Source organism: Mobula birostris, chromosome 8 (assembly GCF_030028105.1).
Source record: "Mobula birostris isolate sMobBir1 chromosome 8, sMobBir1.hap1, whole genome shotgun sequence".
NCBI classification, from domain to species: domain Eukaryota; kingdom Metazoa; phylum Chordata; class Chondrichthyes; order Myliobatiformes; family Myliobatidae; genus Mobula; species Mobula birostris.
The window spans coordinates 70,397,558-70,422,399 of NC_092377.1; the positions used below are offsets into that span (position 1 = coordinate 70,397,558).

At 43.5% G+C, this 24,842-nt stretch overlaps 1 protein-coding gene and 1 long non-coding RNA gene across 4 annotated transcripts in view; both read left to right on the forward strand.

Annotated features, from left to right (window-relative positions):
* Window positions 1–481, forward strand: part of LOC140201389 (uncharacterized) — a 123,551-nt gene extending 123,070 nt beyond the window's left edge. Inside the window, exon 5 of the long non-coding RNA XR_011886849.1 lies at window positions 253–481. This is a non-coding gene — a long non-coding RNA (uncharacterized lncRNA). The remainder of the gene's footprint in view (window positions 1–252) is intronic.
* Window positions 482–9,621: 9,140 nt separating this feature from the next.
* slc1a4 (solute carrier family 1 member 4) overlaps window positions 9,622–24,842 on the forward strand; it is a 79,345-nt gene continuing 64,124 nt past the window's right edge. Inside the window, exon 1 of one of the 3 annotated variants that reach the window (XM_072265429.1) lies at window positions 9,622–10,373. In XM_072265429.1, coding sequence (XP_072121530.1) covers window positions 9,838–10,373 — 536 coding nt within the window. In that variant the 5' untranslated portion in view covers window positions 9,622–9,837. Of the gene's footprint in view, window positions 10,374–14,390; window positions 14,555–24,842 lie in introns of those variants that run through there. The other 2 variants (XM_072265428.1, XM_072265430.1) reach the window with 2 other exon arrangements.

A 24,842-nucleotide genomic window follows, 5' to 3' on the forward strand; every position in this document is an offset into this window, starting at 1 on the left:
TAATCAGAATCAGGTTTAATATCACCAGTATATGTCGTGAAATTTGTTATCTTTGCAGCTGCAGTACAATGCAATACATAATGGAAAAAAGTGAATTACAGTAGGTGCACGTGTGTTGTTGGGTGCATGTAGTGTAAAAATAGAAATTTTTGAAAAAGTAATGAAGTTGTGTTCATGGGTTCAATGTCCATTCCGAAATCAGATGGCAGAGGGGAAGAACCTGCTCCAGAATCATTGATTGTGTGCTTTCAGGGTCCTGTACCTCCTTCCTGCTGGTAGCAATGAGAACAGGTTGATGGGAGTCCTTAATAATCGATGAAGTCTTTTTGAGACATCGCTCATGTCCTGAATAACATGGAAGCTAGTGATTATGATGGAGCTGACTACGTTTGCAAGTCTGTTTACAGTTTTTCACCGATAAACGTACAAATGCTTGGAAAGAGTAATTGGTAAGATGTTTCCATTTGTATAACAGCATCAACTGGCAGTTTCATAGAAATGTTTACTTCTGTAAAATAAAGTTTGCAGAAACATTATTTCTGTCTTCATTATTTTAGGGAATTTTTTATGGGTTTTGTGAACTGTAAGATTTGTTGCAGCAGAAGTGAAATGCAAAGTCATTCCAAGGATGGCAGACTCCTTCAACTCTTTTTCTGGTACATTGATGATTATTCAGTTGCTGATTCCTGCCCTCACAGAACCCAAATATTTATTTACCTTTGCCAGTTTTCACCCTGTTCTTCACTTCCCTTTCACCATATCAAGGAATAGGCCAGTGGCCCAAATCCATTTCCAGCCCTTGGATTTCTCACCTATCTCAACTATACTGCCCCTATACTTACCTCCAGCTGTACATGCTTTCTGTGAGAAATTTCTTTTATTCTCCTATGTTTTCCATCTCTGCTGTAAGTTTTATGATAAGACTTCCCATAGCAGAATCCTTAGAGGTGCCTTGCTCAACGAACCTTCTTTCATAGTTGACCTGACCGTCAACCACATCACCCCCATTTCCCACTTTCTTATCTTAGCCCTTCTCCTCCAAGACAGAACAAAGCTAGAGCTCACTTTATCCTTACACCTTCCACTCCTACAGCTCCTGGAACTTGAGAAAGTAAGGATCAGTTTAACTATTTTAGTCCCTTGTACATAATGTAACACAATTTATGGATGAAATTTGAAAGTATTGAAAGAATTAACCTGAAATTGCTTTCTGAGACTAAAATGTAAAATGGAGACTTCAATCAATCAAAGCTAAAATAACAACGTTAAGAAATGCTCACTTCCAAAAAAATCAATGGAGCAAAGTGACAAGGGAAATTGATGGACAACTTTAGGAACAGTAGCTTCCCGGTCATTTTTTTTTTGTTAAGCAGCCTCGACTTAACCGATGTTTTGGAGTACTTGGAGGCATACAATAAAGTAGAACAAAGCCAGCATGGATTCCTTAAGGGGAAATCTTGACAAATCTTTTGGGATTAGTTGAGGAAATAACAGACAAGATGGACAAAGGAGAGAGTGTGGATGTTGTTTACTTGGATTTTCAGAAGGCCTATGACAAGGTGCGACACGTGAGGCTGCTTAACAAGATAAGAGCCCATGGTATTACAGGAAAAATACTAGCATGCGTAGAAAATTGGCTGATTGGCAGGATAAAGGGGCTTACTTTGGTTGGCTGCTGGTGACTAGTGATGTTCTGCAGGGATCCGTATTAGGGCTGCTTCTTGTTATATGCCAGTGATTTGGATGACAGAATTGATGACTTTGTGGCCAAGTTTGCGGAGGATATGAAGATAAGTGAAGGGGCAGGTAGTGTTGAGAAGCAGAGAGTCTTCAGAGAGACTTAGACAGATTGGGAGAATGGGCAAAGAAACGGCAAATGGAAACGTAGTGTAGGGAAGTGTATGGTCATGCACATTGGTAGAAGGAATAAAGGCGTAGACTATTTTCTGAACTGGAACAAAATTCAAAACTCAAGGGTGCTAAGGGACTTGAGAGACCTTGTGCAGGATTCCCTAAAGATTAACTTGCAAGTTGAGTTGGTAGTAAGGAAGGCAAATACAATATTAGCATTTATTTCAAGAGAACTAGAATATAAGAGCAAAGATCTAATGCTGGGGCTTTATAAGGCACTGGTCAGACTGCCCTTGGAGTATTGTGAGCAGTCTTAGGCCCCTTATCTAAGAAAGTATGTGTTGGCATTGGAGAGGGTCCAGTGGAGATTTATGAGAATGATTCTAGGAATGAAAGGGTTAATGAAAGGTATAGTTAAGGCAGAGACTGATAGGTCCTTGATTAGTCAGAGCATGAATGGTTACAGAGAGAAGGCAGGGAATTGGGGCGGAGAGGGAAATCGATCAGCCATGATGAAATGGCAGAGCAGACTTGATGGGCCAAATGGCCTAATTCTGCTCCTGTATCTTATGGTCCAATGCATGAGGAGTATTTTATGGCTCTGTGCCTGTAGTTGCTGGAGTTTAGAGGAATGAGGTGAAATCTCATCAGCCACTTCTTTAAAATCTTTCCTATATTACCACCTGCTCATAGCTTATTAAGCAGCCTCATGTGTGGCACATTGTCAAAGGCCTACTGAAAATCCAAGTTCACAAAGTCAACCAACTCTCCTTTGTCTATCTTGCTTGTTATTTCTTCAAAGAATTTCAACAGATTGGTCAGACAAGATCTTCCCTTGAAGAAACCATGCCTATTCTATCATGTGCCTCCAGGTATCCCAAAACCACATCCTTAACAATTGACTCCAACATCTTCCCAACCACTGCATTCAGACTAACTGGCCTATAATTTCTTTTCTTCTGCCTCTCTCCCTTCTTGACAAGTGGAGTGACGTTTGCAATTTTCCAGTCTCCCTGAACCGTTCCAGAATCTAGTGATTCTGGAAAGATTATTACTAATGTCTCCACAATCTCTTCAGCCACCTCTTTCAGAACCCTGTTGTATACACCACCTAGTCCAGGTGACTTATCTACCTTCAGACCTTTCCCAAGAATCTTCTCTCTAATAATGGTAACTTCACACACTTCATGCCCCCTGACACCTGGAACTTCCACCATACTGCTAGTGTCTTCTACAGTAAAGAATGTTGCAAAATACTTGTACAGTTCATCCACCATTTGCTTGCCCCCCCATACCTCTCCCGCATTGTTTTCCAATGGTCTGATATCCACTCTCACCTCTCATATATATCTGAAAATACTTTTGGTATCCTCTTTAATGCTATTACTAGCTTATTTTCATATTCCATCTTTACCTTCATAATGACTTTTTTTAGTTGCCTTCTGTTGGTATTTAAAAGCTTCCCAATCCCCTAGCTTTTCACAAATTTTTGCTCTATAATATGCACTTTTTTTGTTTTCTGTTGGTTTTGACTTCTCTTGTTAGCCACGGTTGTGTCATCTTGCCTTTAGAATACTTCTTCCTCTGTGGATGTATATATCCTGTGCCATCCAAATTGCTTCCAGAAATTCCAGTCATTGCTACTCTGCCATCATCCCTGCCAGTGTTCTTTTCCAATCAATTCAGGCCAACTCCTCTCTCATGCTTCTGTAATTCTCTTTACTCCACTGTAAAACTGATACGTCTGACTTCAGCTTCTCCTTCTCAAATTTCAGGGTAAATTTGATCATGTTATGATCTCTTTCCCCTAAGGATCTCTTACCTTAAGCTCTCGAATCAATTCTGGTTCATTACACAACACCCAATCTAGAATAGCTGATCGTGGGTTCAACCACGAGCTGCTCTAAAAAGCCATCTCATAGGCATTGTAGAAATTCCCCCTCTTGGAATCCTGCACCAACCTGATTTCCCCTATCTACCTGCATGTCTAAAATCTCCCCTGACTATTATAACATTACCCTTTTGGCATGGCATGCGTTTCCTACCTCCTGTTGTAACTTGTAGACCACATTCTTACTGCTGTTTGGAGGTCTGTATAATACTTCCATTAGGGTCTTTGTACCTTTGCAGCTCCTTAGTTCTATCCACAATGATTCTATGCCTTCTGATCCTATGTCACCTCTTTCTAATGTTTTAATTTTGTTTTTTACCACGCCCTCTGCCTTCCTGCCTATCCTTTCAATACAATGTGTATCCATGGACATTAGACTCCCCCTATTATCTTCTTTGAACCATGATTCAGTGATGCCTATAATATCATACATGCCGATCTGTCACTGCTACAAGTTCATTGACCTTATTCCATTTTCTGTGCACATTCAAACATAACGCCTTCAGTACTGATTTCACCCTTTTCAATTTTGTCTGCCTTTTATGTTGAAACTCATCCTGTTGACTGCACTTTTGCCCCATCATCCTTGCTAGGAGTCTCACTACACACTGCCTCTGTTTGTGAACCAGCTACCTCATTTTCAGCACTATCACTCTGGTTCCCATCCCCCCCCCACAAAACCCACCCGTGCAACTCTATTCAACCTGCCCGCATGGATATTGGATCCCCTTGGATTCAGGTGTAGCCCATCCCTTTTGTAGGGGTCACACATTCCCCAGAAGAGATCCCAATGATCCATTAATCTGAGCCCCTACCCCTGCACCAGTTCCTCAGCCCTCGTTCACTGGCCAAATCATCCTATTCTTACCCTCACTGGCACTTGACACAGGCAACAATCTAGAGATTACCACCCTGGAGCTCTTGTTTCTCAGCTTTTTACCGAGCTCCCAAAAGTCTCTCTTCAGGGATAATAAAGCAGCCATTAATGGAATGGCAGAGCAGACTCAATGGGCCAATTGGCCTAATTTTGCTCCTATGTCTTATACTGGAAGTTACTTTGCAGATTAGTATTTTGCACTCCTAAGGGACCATCCTGAGACAGTCTGCCTTCCACAAAAGAATGTGGTTAGAAAAACTGACATGAAAAAAAACTGCAAGGATAGATGAGGTTTTAAATTACTCTTGGCGCTATTAACTACTTGGTGGAATGAGACTCCGCTGTAAGAAGGAAAGCAGCCATGTCTATGGAGCAGAAACACATGGAGTTCATTTGGAGAATACCAAGATAAACAGCAAAGTTAAAGTTTCCCAGTTTCCCAAACCTGTGGCAAAGGTTCCTTTGTGAAAAGTCAGCATTACCACAAACTCAGGCACCACAGTGGAAATATTGTTAAATGTGACAAGGTTGAAAAGAAAGAAGAAAATCCAAAAGAAACTTCAGCATTTTGTGGAACAAGCTTATGAAAAAGATTACAGTTGGAATTTTGTGGGAAAAGAACTAAGTGACACTTTGACACCCCAATGTCACTGTCACAATTAATCAGCAAACGTAGCTGAGAAGAGGGATTCAATCAATTCAGATCAAATGCAGGACAACTCCAGAATGTAAGTACAAGAGACTACAAATTATTCAATCAAAGTTATATAATGACCCCAAATTACAGGTCAAAGTGTAGGACTGTTAATCAGGAAAGTTATGAGATTGACACTGAGTTGCGATATAGATGTAGGTGATGGTGATGTGGAATTATTAGCTTGGGTGAAAATATTGAATAGCGGTGGACAGAAGGCATGGTGGGAGCAATCTAAAGTCTCTAAAATGGGGCATCACAAGATGCTAAAGCTTATATGGTGAAATATCAAAGACTTGTATGAAGAGAACTGCAATTATCCTGGGTGGTTTTAATCTTCATATTGATTGACAAACCAAACTGGCAAGAGTATCATAGAAGAACAAATTGTGAAGTGTATCAAGGATTACTTCGTTAAACAATCTATTACAGCATCTAGATGGGTTATTCTAAAGAAGAAGTAGCCAATTATTTGGCAAAGCTTATAAACCACTTCATCCTGGTTTTGTTCGACAAGTTTTCTTGAGTTCCTTGATTTGTAACAATGATAGTAAACGGATGGGATCCTGTTGATGTGGTGTATTTGGATTTCCAAGTGCTAATTGAAAATGGGCGATTACAAAAAATGAGAGTAGGAGTAAATAGATCCTTTTCATATTGGAAGGATGTAATTTTTGGAGTGTCTCAGCTGTCAGTTGTTGGCCCTAATTTATTTACTCTTTATATTAATAAACAGGAGAAGAACGCATAATGTATTTTGTCCAAGTTTTCAGATGAAGTCAAGTTACAATGAAGATACCATGACTATGCTGTAGGGGATATAAGGAGATGGAATAAGTGGGATAAAATTTGGGAGATCTGGGGAAGTGTGAAATCATGCACTCCAATAAGAAGAATGAAAAAGTGGACTACTATATAATTGGAAAGGGACTGCAAGTAAGTACAGATGAATCTAGGTGTTCTTGTACACGATTCTTTAAGATGTTTACAGGCAAGATAAGTCAAGTTTATTATCATGTGCATAAGCATTGAGAAGTGCAGGTGCAGAGTAAAACTTGCTTGCTGGTACACCACAGTTACATAGGTCCAGAAAAGAATCAGAATCAGGTTTATTACCCCCGACATACAATGTTAAATTTATTGTTTAGTAGCAATAAACAGCAAAAATTACTATAAATTACAAAATAAATAACTAGTCCCAACAAAAAGGAGCAATGAAATAGTGTTACATAAGACCATAAGAAATAGGAGCAGGAGTCGGCCATCTGGCCCATCAAACCTGCTCCACCATTCAATATGATCATGGCTGATCTGAGCATGGACCATTCTCCATCTACCTGCCTTTCCCCCATAACCCTTTATTCTCCTACTATGCAAAAATCTTTCCAACCTCATCTTAAATATATTTACTGAGGTCTACACGGCTTCATTGGGCAGAGAATTCCACAGATTCACCACCCTCTGGGAAAAGCAGTTCCTCCTCATCTCATTCTAAATCTATTCCCCTGGGTAGTGTTAATGAGTTCATGGACCATTCAGAAATCTGATGGTGGTGGAAGAAATTGGTCCTACATCATTGGGTATTGGTCCTCAGGTTCCTATACCTCCTCTCTAGAGATATTAATGAGAGGTGGGCTTGTCCTGGATGGTGAGGGTCCTCAGTGAAGGATGCAGCCTTCCTGAGGCACCAACTCTTAGAACAGAGTGAAGATTAAAAACCTGCAGAAACTAGACATCAGTGCAAAACTTTAAAAAAAGACGCAGATGCGTCCATGGTAGAGCAGGAGGTGGTCTACATTGCTGAGGTTGTGTAGACTGGTTCAAGAACCCAATGAATCATAGCTGTTCCGGAACCTGGCAAAGGACTTACGGAACTCCTGGCTGAGGACAGAAGTGAGAAGAGGGGATTAGCTGGACGGTGAGAATCCATGATGATAGATTCTGCCTTTGTTGATGCTGTCGATAGCGGGGAGGACAACGCGTGGTGGACTGGGCTGTCTCCACTACCCTTTGTAGTTATTTGTGTTCCTTTGCGTAGAATGGGGCTTTGTTCTTTGGAGTTTAGAAATACAGAGGTGGTCTTATTGAAACCTTAAGATCCCAAGGAAGAGCATGAAAGGGTGGGTGTGGGAAGACTTTCACTGGTGGGAGAGCCTCAAATGACGAGGTAATTTTCAGGATATGGGATCTGTCCTTAAAAATTTGGATCTGCAGAGATTTCTTCACACAAAGCATAGTGAGTCTCTGGAATTCTAGACCCCAGGAAGTTGTGGAGATAAGATCTGTCAGTACCTGCAGTTGAACTTTATCTTTTTGTGTGTTTTCCCCGCTAGCCGTCAGTCTGTGGTTTTGTACTGCCACATGCACTTGTTTGTTTTCATGCCCCATGTGCTCCTGTCCCTGTTCCTGCTCTACTCCGGCCCCTGTATTACTGAGTACTCCGCCTCTCATCTGTTTCTCATTACTACCTGTTTTGCTGCCACTTCTGTCATTGTGCTCCACCTATCATCTGCCTCTCTGTTTATTGCTCAGTGTATTTTAGTCCTGTGTTTCACCTGTTTGTTGCCAGATTGTGCCAGTAGTTTTCCTGAGCCTTTCCAGCATTTGTATCTGTACTCTGTCCATCTGAATATCGACTCTGCCTGTTTCCTGATTCTGGTTCTTGGATTTCTCTGGATGTTTCGATCTCTGCCTGAACTTTGATGCTGACTTTGTTTGCACCTTGGGATTTGTTACTCAATTAGTAACACTGTATGCACGGTACTGGGTCTGTGATTGGATCCCTGCTCCAGTGCCCTGACAAAGATCATTATGTATTTAAAGTGTAGGTAGATAGATTTTTGAAAGATTGAGCATTGGTACTAATGGGGATCTAGGACAGAAGAGGAACTATAGCTTGGGGTAGATTGGCCACAGTGATATTGAATGGTGGTGCAGGCTGGAAGAGTCCTGTCTCTATGTTCTTATGTTCTCCTATGCTGTTAGCAAAGAAATAGAGATGCAGAAGCAGCTGTCCTAACAGAACAGGAAAATAATTGTCCAAATGCTGTACTGTGTACCGGACAAAGGTTTGTCATTCCATCTGGCAGATTTATGGCAACAGAGGGCCAAGCATGCCAGGAAGAGTGCTAATTTTACTGAGACTTTAGGTCATCCTTCTCACTGGCTGGACTTTGGACATGTCCTTTGATGTTGCTGGCATAGCAATGGACACTTAGAAAATGAGACCATGCTTATTGTATAACCAGGGTAGGGGTGGTGAGGGGGGTGTGAGTGGGGATTGGGGTGAGGGGGGGTGAGGGTGGGCATTGGAATGAGGAGGGGTGGGGTGGGCTGGGGAGAAGGGGAGGGGGAGGTGGAAGGGTAGGGGAGAAGGGGAGGCAGAGGTGGAAGGGTAGGGAAGAAGGGGAGGGTTGAGAGTGGAGGGGAAGTATGAAGAGGATGTGGTAGGGGTAGGTAGAGGGGGAGAGCAAGAGGCGGAGAAGGGGAGGGGATGGGAGAGGGGGAGAGTATGAAGGAGGAAGAGAGATGAGACTGAAGGAGGGGTGAGGTGAGAGGGTCAGGAGGGAAGGGAAGAGAGGCTAGGTTGAGGAAGGGGAAGGGTGAGCAAGAGAGGAGGAGGTGGGAGAAAAGGGAGTGGTGAGGGAGGAAACAAAGGGAGGGGAAGAGAGGAGAAGGTGGAGGGAGGGAACAAAGGGAGGGGAAGAGAGGGGAGGGAGGGAGAAGGTGGAGGGAGGAAGTTAGGGGATAGAAGGGTGGTGGAGAGGTTTGGGAGGGGGAGAGGGAGAAGGAGGAGGACATGCAAGGAGGGGAGGATATGATGGTGAGGGAAGGAGAGTAGTAAGGGGGTAGGAAGAGAGGGCTGGAAGGGGATCAGGTGAAGGAGGGACAGGGAGAGGAGGTGAGGGTGGGGAAGGGAAGTAGATGGAGAAGGGGAAGGATAGAGGGGAGAGAGGTGGAGAGGGAGGAAGATGTGCAGATGGGGAGGAGTGAAGGGGTAGTGGGTCTGAGACAGAAGGGGGTTGGAGGAGAGGGAGGGGTGGGATGGAGGGAGGAAGGGCATAGAGAAGGGATAGTTTGAGGGGAAGGTTGGGGGTGAGGGAGGAGAGGGTGCAGGAGGGGTGAGGAGGTGGAGGAGAGAGGGAGGAAAAAGGGGTGAGGGGAGTGAAGGCGAGGGGCTTGAGCGGAGTAAGAGGGAAGAGTCTGAGGGGAGTGGGGGTAGGGAAAGGAGGTGAGGGAAAAAGAGGGGCAACACTTTAGGGGAGGGAGAGCTTTTGGAGCTGCTGATATTTCTTTGCAGATAGTCACCAACGAGCCGCTCACGGCACGTTTCAGTTGCCGCATAAGACTTCCCACGGCTTTCATGCATAAGCAACATCGGCAGCTGGTTGCATCATCCGCTGGAGCTGGGCTCGCCCCATCGTCTTCTCCCACTGGGTCTCCGCAGACGCGTCCGGCAGCCGCGGAGCGTCAAGCGGGGTCAGGAGCTCTCCTTCCTGCGGCGACTCACAGTAACATCCACCCATGCAGAACGAGAAGGAGGTGCTTGCCAATGGGCATTTGGGCTTGCAGGGGCGTCCGCCGTGCTCGGGGACAAACTCAGTTGCACTGGCAACCGGCGAGATGTCCACGGCCCGGGCCAAAGTGTGGGGCTTCCTGAAGAGGAACGGCCTGGTGATCTGCACCGTGTCGGGAGTGTTGCTGGGGGTGGCCGCAGGGCTCGGGATGAGGGGCTTGCATCTCTCCCCAGCTAACATGGTCCACTTCGCCTTCCCGGGAGAGGTGCTGCTCCGTCTGCTGAAGATGGTCATACTGCCCGTGGTATTCTGTAGCCTGGTGTCGGGAGCAGCCAGCTTGGACACTAGGGCCCTGGGCAAGCTCGGGGGCAAAGCCATCCTCTTCTTCGGCATCACCACCCTGCTGGCTTCAGCTGTTGGTGTCACCCTGGGGTTGCTCATCCGACCGGGCGAACACAGCCAGGCCGGGGATGCCAACAGCCCAGCCCCGGGCACCCGGCTGCCCTCCAAAGAAGCGATAGACTCCTTCTTGGATCTCTTCAGGTAACAACAAAAGGCTGGCGCCGGGGTTTGGTTGGGGTGCGGGAGTGGTGGAAACTTCAGTTTGCTGGAGTTTTTCAACGGAGAAGATTTACGCGGCAATTGAAAAATGTGTTCCAAGTTTGCTAGGGCGAGGGAGGGGTGGAATTATCAGAGGAAACCAGACCACGCTGTGTTAAGTTGATTAGGGAAAGCAAGTTTGGTGTAAGGATGGGCTGAGAATAATGGTCCGTTGAGTGTGCTAATCTTTAATGCTTTAAAAAAAACTGTATAAGTACTTTCGAAGTGCTGTGTAGGTCAGTGGGTGAAGAACAGGTGAAATCAATTTAATTGGACTAAACATTTTTTTTAAAAAGTTTGTATAGGTATAACGGGCCAAATACCTTATTTCTGTGCTATCTATTTCTGGTGTAATGGAGGAAGCGGGTGTTTTTATGTGTTGCTTCTCTTTAATGAAAATGATTGAAGTTCAAGTTTAATTGTCATTCAACGGTGCACATGAATACATCCAGCGCTCCCCTGGGGACAATGTGCGGAACACAGAACCAACACTCACATACAGCACAGGCCACATAGAGAACATAGCACATGCAGGTGTGTGAGGTCCACGGCTTCTGTCTGCTGAACAAAAGACACGTGCCCTTGTTGGTAAGTCTGACTAATGATGAGGGCAATGTGGTGATTAACACAAAGCACTGCAGATGCGATTTAAAATTCTGGTTCATTGGGTAGCACACTCACTGCTAAGTGTAAAGTTATGGATTCCATATGCTTGCAAGAGACTCCTGCTACAGTACTGCCATGGAGAGATTTGCTGTCAGACGTACTGTACTACCATTTGAACAAGTCCTTAAATGGAGCAACACACATCAAAGTTGCTGGTGAACGCAGCAGGCCAGGCAGCATCTCTAGGAAGAGCTACAGTCGACGTTTCAGGCCGAGACCCTTCGTCAGGACTAACTGAAGGAAGAGCTAGTAAGGGATTTGAAAGTGGGAGGGGGAGGGGGAGATCTGAAATGATAGGAGAAGACAGGAGGGGGAGGGATGGAGCCAAGAGCTGGACAGGTGATTGGCAAAGGGGATATAAGAGGATCATGGGACAGGAGGCCCAGGGAGAGAATTCCTGCTGTTTGCATCCTTAGACAGAGTCTGTATTTGCTGTTTATATTGATTGTTGTGGTGTGGATGTAATCACCGGAGAGATAGTTACTGGTAGATACAGAGCAGCTTCTTTATTCAACACAACAAGGTACAACAGGTATCTTACGGACGGAGACACTTTCGGTAGAAAGGTCTGCTAGCCCAATGTGGGCTTGATATTTATATGGTAAACACAAAAGGCAATCACTATTTACAAAGTTATGGACTATGCTTCCTTTTGAAGCTACATACAAAACATCACACCTTCTGACTTCATCCTTTCCTCCTGACACCAACATATCTGGGTTGGTACAGCCTTTAGGAGTGCAAGTCAAATCCACAATACATTTACTTGGTATTTTACGTGCTAACATAGAGGACAATTAATATTTATAAAGTGTGGATAAGACTGTCTTCAAAACTACCTGTAAACTTCACACTTCCATCTGCAGCGTCTGGCTAGTATTCCGATATTTACAGCTTTTAGGAAATGCATTGTTGTGAACTCAATCCACAGTAACTTGTCAAACAGAAGGCTGGTGGCCAGAATCATTTAAGTGTAAATGAATCATCTACCGAAAAACTAACTCTAACAGTCCCTCCTCTTGGCCCTCCTGGACAAAAATTTAATTTGTACCAGGAAAGGCCAACCTAGGAGTATCTGTTCAAATAGGGCAGCAAAAACACCGTCTCGAAATTCCCCCCCCCAATTTTGTGTGCCTCGATATCTATCCTAGCATCCCCTAATTGCTACCTACCAAATGTTAAGCAGAGAGGCTGTTTCAAGTCTTTAGAAATGCGGCTCCTTTCGTGTGCCTGTCGCTGTTTCCCTGCAGGCTGACTGCAGCTTAATCACATTCCTTTGTCTTCAGCCCTTTATCCTCTGGTCACTGAAACTCTCCTTCCAGGAGCACCCACAGGCGCTCTCATCGATGTACAGGAAGGGGTTGGAGTGGCCTCTACGTAAACGTCTGCAAGGACCTCTCCCCGGTGGCACCTCCTCCCAAACTGTCTGGTTGATCACTGGCCCAACTACTGAAAAGGGCCCAGCTTCTCAGACTGGGGGTGTCTGCTTTCAGATGCCGTGTGCAGTCTAAAGTGCCATCGAAGCGGTGGAAATTGCTGTCTCTGCTTTAACTCAAAAATCTCTCCCCATCTATTTCCCAATATTTTTCCATACTATGCTATAAAATTAATCATCTACCTTCAGCAACCAGCCTTCTTTACAGAGTACCATCATCATCGCACTTTAGCAGGCTATTCATGGTTTTCCAACACACTCTGTGTTTTCTGCCCTTGTGTTTTCTCCGAGCATGTTTTCCTCAGCTGTGGTCAGGTCTGATATGGCCGGCTGGTGTTTCTCTCTTAGGTTCTCTGTAATTACATGGTTACTGAGTAAACTTGATCCCCTGCTTTGTCTGTGGGAGCAACAAGAGGGTGAGTCGTATGCTTTAGCCTGGGTCTAGTGTTTCCACTGGCTGCCTCGCTGAGTCTGTACACAGACACAAGTATCATTGGTTAAGAGTACCGTCTGTGGTCCTATCCACCTGGGGGCAAACCTTGACCTTTCCGGCCAGCACCCTCACCATGACTTGGTCGCCGGGCTGTGGAAGAACCATCTCCTTTCCCTCTGGCTCTCTCTGATCAGCAATTCGCTTCTGTCATTTCGCTCTGTCCTTCATCACTTTAAGTTGGTTACAAAGGTCTTTCACATATTGGGTCATTCTATCCCTGTAAGCCCCAGGCTCCCTGCAACCTGTAATTACCCTGTAAGGGAGTCGCATTGCTCACCCCATCAATAATTCGTAGGGGCTGAGACGCAACGTGCAGTTCAGGGTTGCACACAGTCTCATCAGGATTCCTGGTAATACATCAACCCATGTCTTTCCTGTCTCAGCTATAGCTTTGGCTAACGCATTCTTGATTGTTCGGTTCATCCTTTCTACCATCCCTGAACTCTGGGGGTGGTAGGGTATGTGGAACCGTTGTCGGATCCCTAGTAGTCGACACATTTCCTTCATCACTTTCCCTGTGAAATGTGCTCCCTGATCTGAATCCACCTGAACTGGGGTTCCCCACCTTGGGAGGATTTCCTGAACTAGGACCCATGCAATGGTGCGGGTGGTGCAGTCCCTTGTTGGGAAAGCCTCTAACCACCGGGTGAAGTGAGCCATAATTACTGGACAGTAGCTTTCCCCCCTGCTTTTTGCAGGGGCCCTGTGGTCTATCTGGATGTTTTCCCAGGGTCCCCTTGGCCGAGGCTGATTTGCCAGCTGTAGCTTTCTGCCCTTACCAGGGTTATGCTGGGCACAAATGATACAATGGCGGCAGAATTTCTCAACATCCCCGGCCACCACCAGTCCTGCTGGAGGGTTGTGATCATGCTCTGCCTTCCCTGATGCATCGCCCCATGATATAACTTTAGTAGTATCTGCCTAATACATGTTGGGGCCACCGCGACTCTTTCATCCCCATGTGTCCAGCACCCATCTGGTCCCTCCTTTGCTCCTTTTCTCCTCCATTTTTCCTTCTTCTTCCTCGACCTCTTCATATAATTTTACTAAGCTGGCTTCTGTCATTTCCTCTTGCACACTTGCAATTTCAATTGCCTCTTGTTCCCTTGCTGCCTTATTCGCAGTAATGTCTGCCCTCGGCAGAACTGGGAAAACTTTATGTTCTGGAGTGGCCACAGTCTCTCTGAGTATCCCCTGGTGTTTTTGTTCCTTCGCTATACCCTGAACAGCAGTCAGTGTGTCAGTTTGTATGGGGTCCTGCTTAGGGGGTTTATACAGACCCCCCTCTGTTTTAACTGGGTCTATCTTTACTCATTCATATTCTTTCTCCCTTTCCAGAATCTATAACAGCTCCTGCTTCCCTTAGGATGTCTATTCCAAGGATCGTGCCCTCATTATTTGGACATATCCAGAAATACACTGGAAGCTGCACTCCCCCTATTTCCAGTATTTGTGACTTGGTTCTTTCTGCTTTTACTGTTTTCCCTCCTACACCCGTGATATAACTGGCCTGTCCGTTTGTTGGTAAGGGTAAGTCTGTTATCAATACCGATGCCCCTGTGTCCACTAACATATTGCATTGCCACCCCCCTAACAATGCCGTTGTGTACATCCGCGGGTCACCAGCGCTAGCAATGGAGCCCACTACCACATCTTTTTCTGCCCTAAGAGGTGCCATTACTAGCTTTTTGATCTGATCAACAGTCAGACTGGTTGCTGATGGGGTGAGTGACTGGGTGTCTGCCATGACCTTCGCCTGGGTTTTTCCCCTCCCTTTTGGACTCTGTCTCCAGCCATGTCCTGATAAGCCACAGCTGTAGCATGTCAACTCCTTCACTGTCTTATACCTAGTCCGGCAGTCCTTTGTTAGGTGCCCTGGCTGCTGGCAAGCAAAACAAACTCTTCAGGACATCACAGCAGCTGCATCCATTATACTCACTTTACGATTTCTCTTGCCTTTTCTTTGGTCTATCTCACTGGCCCACAAAACTATCGTAGAGTAGGTGGACCCCACTGTTATGCCAAAATCTAAAACTTCCTGGTGGGCTGAGCTCAGGCCTTCCATCAGCATTTTTAGGAAGACTGAGTCGTCCCTCCCTGGATTATCCAACCCTGAATACTCCTCATATGCTCTATATTTACGTTCAGCATAATCCATGGTTGTCTTGTCAGCCCTCTGGGTCACTGCGATTATCATTCCCCAGCTACTCTCGCCTCCCGCCAGGTGCTGCCTCACTTCCCCTTTAAAAGAGCAATATCTTTCTTCATTACTGGCGCACCCGGTAGTTGTCCATGTACCATCCTGCACCCCCTGGGCCAATCTGCTCCACGTATTCCTCAGGCACCTCGCTTTCACTAACGCATGTATATCTTTAGGGTGCATCTGGTGAATTTCAACCATTTCCTCGCGCATGCGCCAGAATTCTGAATTCTGAATTCCCACAGGCGACTTTAAGTGAGAGCAACTCAGACAAAGTGGTCTGTTTCTCCCAGGGGGTGAAGGGCTTATGTATAGTTGTAATCGAGGTCAAGGGCTGGCTTGGATCATCAGGGTTCTCAACCTGACGTTGCCTGACCTCAATAGGTGCCATTCTGGTAGATCTATCTAGGTAAAACCTCTCCCTGAGATATCCCCACACTACGCAAAATATCAAAGACAAGTAGCAGTTAAACAGTACATACTTAAAACCACAGAGTATGTATTCCACAATCTGCCACTTTTGAGTACCTGAACTCATGATGCCTGCTGTATTCTTTTGCATCACACTTGCAAACGCATACACTAAAATGCAGCTCCCCAAACGAGTATACACGCCCCTACTCTGGCGTCCCGAACTGTACTGTTGGTTACCACCTTTCGCAACTGGTGGTCCAAGTCTCACCAAGTTAACATGCAAAGATTCCTCACTTACATAAACATACATGCACACGCACACACTACTTTTATATCTACCAGTTCAGCTCTTCGCGTTTGTGATACCTCGTGTTCCTGTGTACCACCGACCAAACAGATCCAAGTGTGAGTGTTATTTTAGAAAAATACTCACCAACTGAGACTGCTAGGAACACTGGCCACAGGACAGGTCACGAAATATCCCACTTCTGACACCGAATGTTGTACGGTGGATGAAATTACCGAAGAGACAGAGTCACTGGTAGATACAAAGCACCTTCTTTATTCGACACAACAAGGTACAGCAGGCATCATCCGGACGGAGACACTTTTGGTAGAAAGATCTGTTAGTCCAATGTGGGCTCGATATTTATATGCTAAACACAAAGGGCAATCGCTATTTACAAAGTTATAGACAATGCATAGACGATGCTTTCTTTTGAAGCTACATACAAAACATCACACCTTCTGACTTCATCCTTTCCTCCTGACGCCAACATGTCTGGGTTGGTATCCACAGCCTTTAGTAGTGCAAGTCAAATCCACAATACAATTATTTGGTATTTTATGTGTTAACATAGAGGACAATTAATATTTATAAAGTATGGATAAAGCTGTCTTTGAAACTACCTGTAAACTTCACACTTCCATCCTCAGCATCTGGCTAATATTCCAATATACACAACTTTTAGGAAATGCATTGTTGTGAACTCAATCCACAGTACTTTGTCAAACAGAAGGCTGGTGGCCAGAGTCATTTAAGTGTAAATGAATCAGCTACCCAAAAACTCACTCTAACATGGATCATAAAAGATTCCATGGTATCATTTCAAAAAACCATGTGGGATTTCTCTCAATATCTAACTTGCTCAATATGTAAAAATATATATTTTTAATTTCATCATTGCATATCTGTTTATCAAAGTATGATGAGTGTAAATTGGTTGTTGAGTTTCCCACATTACAATGAAAATTGTCTGTAAAACACTCTGGCTTACTTGAAAAGGGGCATGAGAGTCACCAAAGAATTTTGACGACTGATTGGTCTTAAGGTCTTTTTTTGAATTTGGAACTTCAGGGTCAGCAAACCCAATACTATCACAGTGGTCCATTCACTGTCATGTCTCAGGTTCTGTCTTTGTCTAAGTCTCATTATCGCCTCTCTCAAAGTCTCTGCTTTGATCCTAGATCTCAAAACCAGATCTGGTCTCTATTTACCTCCGTCTCACTTAAACTCTTCCTAATTCTTGGGTTCAGTCTTTTGGCCTAATTTGTTCATACCAGTTTTATGTTATGTTTGAGCATCTTTCATCCCTGTATTGCTTTACCCTGTCCTCTCTCTTGTGTTAAAGCTGCAGAGTGTTGTAAACTCGGCCAGCTCCAAGATAGGCGCTAGCCTTCTCATCATCGAGGACATCTTGTAAAGGCGTTGCCCCAAAAAGGTGCCATCCTTAGCAGCCAGGCCTTGCCTTCTTTTCATTACTACCATCAGAAAGGAGGTGCAGAAGCCTGAAGACACGCATTCATTAGTTTAGAACAACTTCTTTCTCTCCACCATCAGATTTCTGAATGGACAATGAACCCATGAACACTACCTCACTATTTGCTCTCTTTTTGCACTACTAACTTTATTTCTTGTAATCTATAGTACATCTTAAGTATTGCACCGTACTTTGCTGATTTTTTTTTCTGCCCATCTCTCCCTTGGAAACATCCAAGTAGTTTACCTTAATTGCATCCTCATTTTTTTTGTTGCTCTCTGGTAAACATGTGGAGAGAATTTTCATAAAATATACTTGTACTCCCTGATATAGAGAAAATTTAGGAGTGATTTCCTTGACTTTGTTTTAGGATTTTGAAAGAAAATGACAGCATGGTGTCGTTGGATTTGGAGATGATTTCATCCAGGAAATGGTTCAGGGTCAAGGATGAGGCTCAGTTCCTGTGGTTGCAGCCATTTTATTACATGTCTGTTGTAGCCCAGGTCAGGCAGGGCCAGCATGTTCAAACTTGGTAACTTCATTTCATACTGCAAACTGAATTAAATGAGAAACCATATACTGACTGAATCATGCTTCAGCTTTGCAAAGAAAGAATTAGAATTGGGTTTATTATCACTGACAGATTTCATTGAATTTTTTGTTTTATGCCAACAGTACCGTACAAGACATTAAAAAAAAGACTAGTTACAATAATAAGTAAATAGTGCAATAAAGTTCAAAGTAAACTTATTATCAGAGTACATACATGTGACCACTACAACCCTGAGATTCTTTTTCTGCTGTCATACTTAGAACATCTATACATTAGGAACTGTAAACTGTAAATAAACAGTGCAAATTAAGATATAAATAAATAACGAACATAGAATAACAATATAACAGAGTCCTGAATGAGTCTTTTGTGCAAGAGCCTGACGGTTGAGGGGTAGTAATCGTTCTTGAACCTGCAGGTGCAAGTCCTGAGGCACCTGTACCTTCTACCTGATGGCAGCAGTGAGAAAAGAGCGTTGCCTGGATAGTGAGGATCTTTTACAATGGATGCTGCTTTTCTACAGCAACATTTCATGTAGATGTGCTCAATGGTTGGGAGGGTGCTACCCCTGATGTACTGGGCTGAATCCACTACCTTTTGTAGGATTTTCCATTCAAAGGCATTGGTGTTCCTACACCAGGCTGTAATGCAGACCTTCCACCACACACTTATAGAAGTTTGCCAAGGTTTTCGATGACATGCCGAAGTTCCGTAGGCTCCGGAGGAAGTAGAGGTGCTGTTGTGCGTTCTTCACAATATTTATATGATGGGTCCAGGACAGGTCCTCTGAGATAGTGACACCCAGGAATTTAAAATTACTGACGCTCTCCACCTCTGATGCTCCAATGATCACTGGCTCATGAGCCTCTAGTTTACATCTCCTGAAGTCTACTATCAGTTTCTTAGTCTTATTGACATTGAGAGAGAGGTTGTTGTTATTACACCACTCAGCTTCCTTTATGCTGATTCATCACCCCCTTTGATACAGCCCACATCCCACATCAAGTAGACATCCCTGTGGTGCTGCTGTGCTGATGGAGATGGTTTTGCCAATCTGAACTGACTGGGATCTACAAGTGAGGAAATCAAGGATCCAATTGCACAACGGTGTATTGAGGCCCAGATCCTGGAGTTGACTGATTAGTTTTGAGGGGATGATGGTGTTAAATACCAAGCTGTAATCAATAAAGAGCATCCTGATGTATGCATCTTTGCTGTCCAGATGTTCCAAGGGCCAAGAGCAGCGAGACATTAAAAATGCGGTGAGGGACGGTTGAGTTACAAAAAGCACGTGTTTTTCAGAAGGGAAGATGTGGTCAAGTTTTGGAAAAACAGGCCATGAACAGAAGAATTCAGGGTTGATAAAGAGTGAGTACTGGGTGATAATAATCATAAGTAAAAGCAGAAATGAATGGCTACATCCGAAAGATTGACATTTTTGATTACACAATGGGTAATTGGTTCAAATTTACCGAGCTATTGGCACAGTAATTTGAAGCGAATGAAATAGTCAATGAGAAGCAAGAGCCAATTATGCTGAGTGCATTGTGTTTAAAGGCATATAGTTTGCATTGCAGTTTGACTGCTCCAACCAAACATTCAGAAATGACCTTTGACATTGTGAGAGTGATGCAGGAATACTTGGTGCCAAAGATGTTGTTAGTTGCAAAATGCTTTGGGCTTCATAAGCAGAATCAAAAGGAAAGGAAGTCCATTTTAGTGTATGTGGCTAAATTGAAGAGATTTGTCTGAGTATTGTTGGTTTGATAATGGGCTTAATGATGCACTGAGAGATTGTTTAGTTTGTGGAATCTTACAGGAAAGCATTCAAAAACAAGCACAACTTGCCTTTCAAAAGACCAATTGATATTGCTGTTTCAATGGAAACCGCATTCAGAGACACAATTGGGTTGCAGTCAGAGATGAAAGTGAATGCAAATAAAATTGCAGAGTCTGAACAGAAATCAGCCTGGCTAAGAAAATTGTTTTATTGTTGTGGCAGGGGCTCACATACACCAAACAAATGCAGATTTAAAGATGAAACTTGCAGAAAATGCAACAAAGTAGGTCACATCCAAAGAGCATGTCAGGCAGACAAAAATAAATGGACTGCACAGGGAAGAGAACAAACTAAAATGTCGAGTTGCAGAACACTAATCTGCATGCTGTTGATGAAAAATGTGATGATGAGGGTGACACAGGGCTATGTAGCCTTTAGATTTACAGTGTTAAAATTAACAATAGACAAGCAATATGGTTTATGCCGGAAGCAGTGGCAAATTAATTAAACTGGAAATGGACTGGTTCAGCTGTTTCAATTATTCCACAAAATGAGTTTGAATGGCTTTTTAAAGATACTGAACTGAAGCCTGCAGATATCCAACTAAGAACTCATACTGGATAAAAGATAACTCCTGTGGGGATAATATTTCAAACTGTGAAATCCAACAAGCTACATTAGGCTTGCATGTGGTAAAATCAGGAAAGCCAACATCCTGGGGGCATGATTGGTGGAGATGACTAAACTTGATTGGAGATGCATCCATCATTTGCATGTCACATCCCCTGCGATAAAGCCAATTGAAATCAAATTAAGAAAGGTGTTGGATGATATCACAACTGTCTCTATGCCAAAGACCATGAACTGTTGCCCTACAAAGGAGAAACAAGTGTTGATGTCAACCTCTGTTTAGAAAGCATATTGGACCAAGGGAAGATAGTGCTGTTCTGAGGAATCATGAAAGTGGAGAAAGCAATGGCCTGACTGCAACAGTTTTTGTAGGCAACATATCTGAGAAAGTTCTGATATGTTAATCATGCAATTATTTGCGAAATGTGGCTTGGTTTTAAGCTGGAAGCGAGTTCAAGGAGTTTCAGGAAAGTTGCAAGCATTTGGCTTCTGTGAGTATAAAGGACCAGAATCTACTCTGCGTGCATTAAGGTTATAGCATGAACTTCAAGTGGGAGAGAAAAAGCTGCTTGTAAAAGTAGTTGCAAAGACCAAAGCCCAGCTGGATGAGTGGAAGGTGAAAAAGGAAGGAGTCAATGGAGATATGAAAACAGAGGATTCGTCAGACGATGTTGTGGATGAGGAAACCAAGAGGAGAGATCAGATCATAAAGGGAGCAATAGAGGGATTAATGAGAGAATACTCCAGTGAACTAAATGTACCTACCCGAGATCAAGATGCACAACTAGAAGAAGAGAAAAGGAAGAGAAGGAAAGAAAGAATGTGAAAGGGAGAAGGAATGTGAGAAAGGAAAGGGATTGAAGTTGCAGAGAGAAAAAGAGAAGAAAGGTGTCCAGAGCAAAAGTGGTCAGAACCACTTCCTGCAGTTTCAGATTCAACTCCTACAACTACAACTGTAGTGAGCTGGGTTGATCAGACCCAAACCAATTCGAGCATCTCGGTGATGTGGTAATAAGCGTAAAGCACAATAAAGTAACTTCAGCCTAATTTATTATCATAAAACAGAAAGCATAAATAAAGCACACTAAATACTACTTAGTAAGTTACAAAGATATCCACAAATATTTCAGGGCTCACAATTCTTAATCTCCACTTGACTGTTGCTGTTGTCTGAATTCCAGCTTGTGAAATCACCCTGGGTCCACCCTAGGCACCAGTTGATCGTGATTCCTTGGTCTCGGTGATGTCCCAAGAACCAAGTGAAAGGTGCCACCGTATACAGGGGTTCAATCCACAAGCATTGAGAGACAGATAAATACTTTTGTTCTCATGCCACTAGTGCCTGAGGCCAAAACTTCACTATTAGTGAACATATAACAAACTTGCAGTGTAAGAACACAGCTGATACCAGTGAACATTTAACAAGCCTACTGTGTTAACTTGTACAGGCACCTTGCATGCTGCAAGCTCACAAAGAGTTAAAGTGTCACTTTGAATTATTCAGACATTCTTCTAGTATTTTGACGAAGTTTAATACACCAGAACCTGATATTGTTTTCACAGCCACAAATCTCACCTGCAAAGCAGAGAGATCCCCTTGTCAAGAAAGATGTTACCCACAGGAGTAAGAAAGCTTCCACAACAATGAAATCTTTCATTGGGAAAGGGATAATTTAAAATTTACTATGCTGTGGATGTCTGTATATAGAGGTTGCATTATATAGTACTGTATTCTGTGTATATAGCTGACATGCATTCTATATTGCATTGCAGTTTATAGCTTAGCAGGGGGAGTGTTGTGTATTTAATATTTCAATAATACTGTATTTGAATAATATGTATAATCTTGTGTGAGTATATAGTGTGTGTATATATAGTTTGATTAAACATTCTTAGTTTAAATAATTACAGATTATGTAAAAATATATTAATCACATATGTCATCACACTACCATGTGATATGTGCGCGCCTCGCTTAAAGTAAACTTGAAGTTAGACTCCCATTACAGAGTTTCGTGTCATCCTTTGCATAAGTTTAATGTTTTGATATTACAAAACATAACAAAATCCCTTCTGCCTCCATTGATTTCTGAAATGGTGAACAGCACCAAACGTATGTTGGGAGTCTGTGCAGATGTTTTCGGTTGTAATCTTATGGGCTTCAATCAGGGTTTTTGGTTTCACCTGAGGTACCAGGGGCTATTCTTCCTGATGCTGGCACTTCAGTTTCAGAAATTATTGTCCATCCTGCCGTTCAGACATCGAGAGCTATCTATGAACAGAATGAAGGATTATTATCTTTGCACAGTGAAGGCTGTTGTAGTCCTCGATGTTCAGTGACACCAGTGTAGCTGGATTCGAGATTCACCTCACTGTATGCCAGTGTTGGGTGCCTCAAACACAGTAGGTTACTTGGATCACAGAGACCTTATTCATTGTCAGTAAGGTGTGTATGGAGTGGAAACGTTGGACATTCGGGACTCAATCCAGCACGCTTCCAGAAAGAGCCACGACTGCCAGATAAGTTCCTTGCTCTGCTCACAAACAGGAACCCTATCCTAGAGCTACACCCTCCAATTTAGCAGAACAATTGCCAGCGGAACCCTGGTCTCGAGTCTCCGTGTTCTGGAGTCAGACTGCTGTTAGGTAGCTGTGTTTCTCGTTGACATGTAGGGACTGGTTTGCCTGTGTCAGAGATTCCAAATGCTGGTGCTCTGCGTAATGTTGCCTGAAGACTTTAGAGTTCCTTCAGTTCATTAGTGAGAGTTAGTCACTCACAGGACTATCTGAGCATTTACTGCCCTTCAGCTGATTGTTGAATGAGTTGTGTTAATTTCAGTATAGGAGTTCTATAGTATTTACGCAAACCCAGAACTGATTGGAATTATTGGACAGTTATAGTCACAGAAAACTACAGCTCAAAAACTGGCCCTTTGGCCCATCTAGTCTGAGCCAAATCATTTAAACTGCCTAGTCCCATTGACTTGCACCTTAACCACAGCCCACCCCACCGTATCCCTCCCATCCACATGCCTATCCAAACTTAAACGTTGAAATTGAAATTGCATCCACCTCTTGCACTGGCAGCTAATTCCACACTCTGAGTGAAGAAGTTTCCCCTCACTTTTCACCCTTAACCCATGACCTGTAGTTGTAATCCCACCAAACCTCAGTGGAAAAAGCCTGCTTGCATTTACCCTATCCATACCCCTCATAATTTTGTATACCTCTATCAAATCTCCCTGGTAGGGGTCCATGGAATAAGAAAAGTTGGGAACCCCTGCTCTAGAGCCATGTGGTAGATGGTTGGGCTGTTGTGAGGCCTTTGTGGGAGTGTTGTCCACTGGTATTATTGTACATTGACTGTGAAATCCAACTATAGTTAACATTCAGGCACCAGGGATACAGACCAGAATCTGGGGCCATGTCAGTAGCTGTGAACCATTTGTGTGATGCATTTCAGGACATTAAAATGGTGGTTGGATCAGGCACTGGAGGGGTTAATTTGTCAGTACATTGACAGGCAATCAGTATCCACTGTCCGTCTCCAAGTGCCAATTGCTTTCTTGACAGGCCAAACTGGACTGTTTGACAGACAGTGAGATTTGATGCCATTTCCTCATTCCTCCAGCTGATTCATGATGGGTAAAATACTTTCCATGGATAACTTGCTGAGTGGATACTGATTAATACGTGGCAGGATCCATTTCCAGCAGGCTACAGTTTTGTCTTTCAGTGACATTTGGTTCAAATTTGACCAACTGCATTAGGTTCCGTTCTACCTTGATTACATGAACTCATGGGTGGAAGTTAGGATCAACAAGATAACTATTCTGACGACAGGTTACAAGATGTCTCCCATCTAAAACTGTATTTTTTGTAGATGAAGACCAAGCTGCACTTCAACCAATCAGATTTTGGTTAAACGAATTTTCTGTCTTCCAGCTCCGTATGCAGATCTGTGAATATTGGCCAGTGGTGTTTCTCATTTCTTGGTAATGGTTTTGGTTATAAAACCTCAAAGTAAAATTTATTATCAGAATACATAATGTCCCCACATACAACCCTGAGATTCTTTTTCCTGTGGGCATACTCAGCAAACGTACAAATCAGTAATTGTAAACAGGATCAATGAACGAGCAAGAGCACAGACAACAACAAACTGTACAAATGCAAGTATAAATAAATAGTAATACATAATGAGAGCATGAAATAACAAGATAGGGAGCCCCTAAAGTGAGATTATTGGTTGTGGGAACACCAGAAATAGGAGTATAGTTACCACCAACAAAAGAAAATCTGCAGATGCTGGAAATCCACACAACACACATAAGGTGCTGGAGGAATGCAGCAGACCAGGCAGCATCGATGGAAAAGAGTACGGTCGACGTTTTGGGCTGAAACCCTTCGGCAAGACTGGGAGGAAAAAAAAAAGCTGAGGAGTAGATTTAAAAGGTGGGGAGAGGGGAAACACAAGGGTA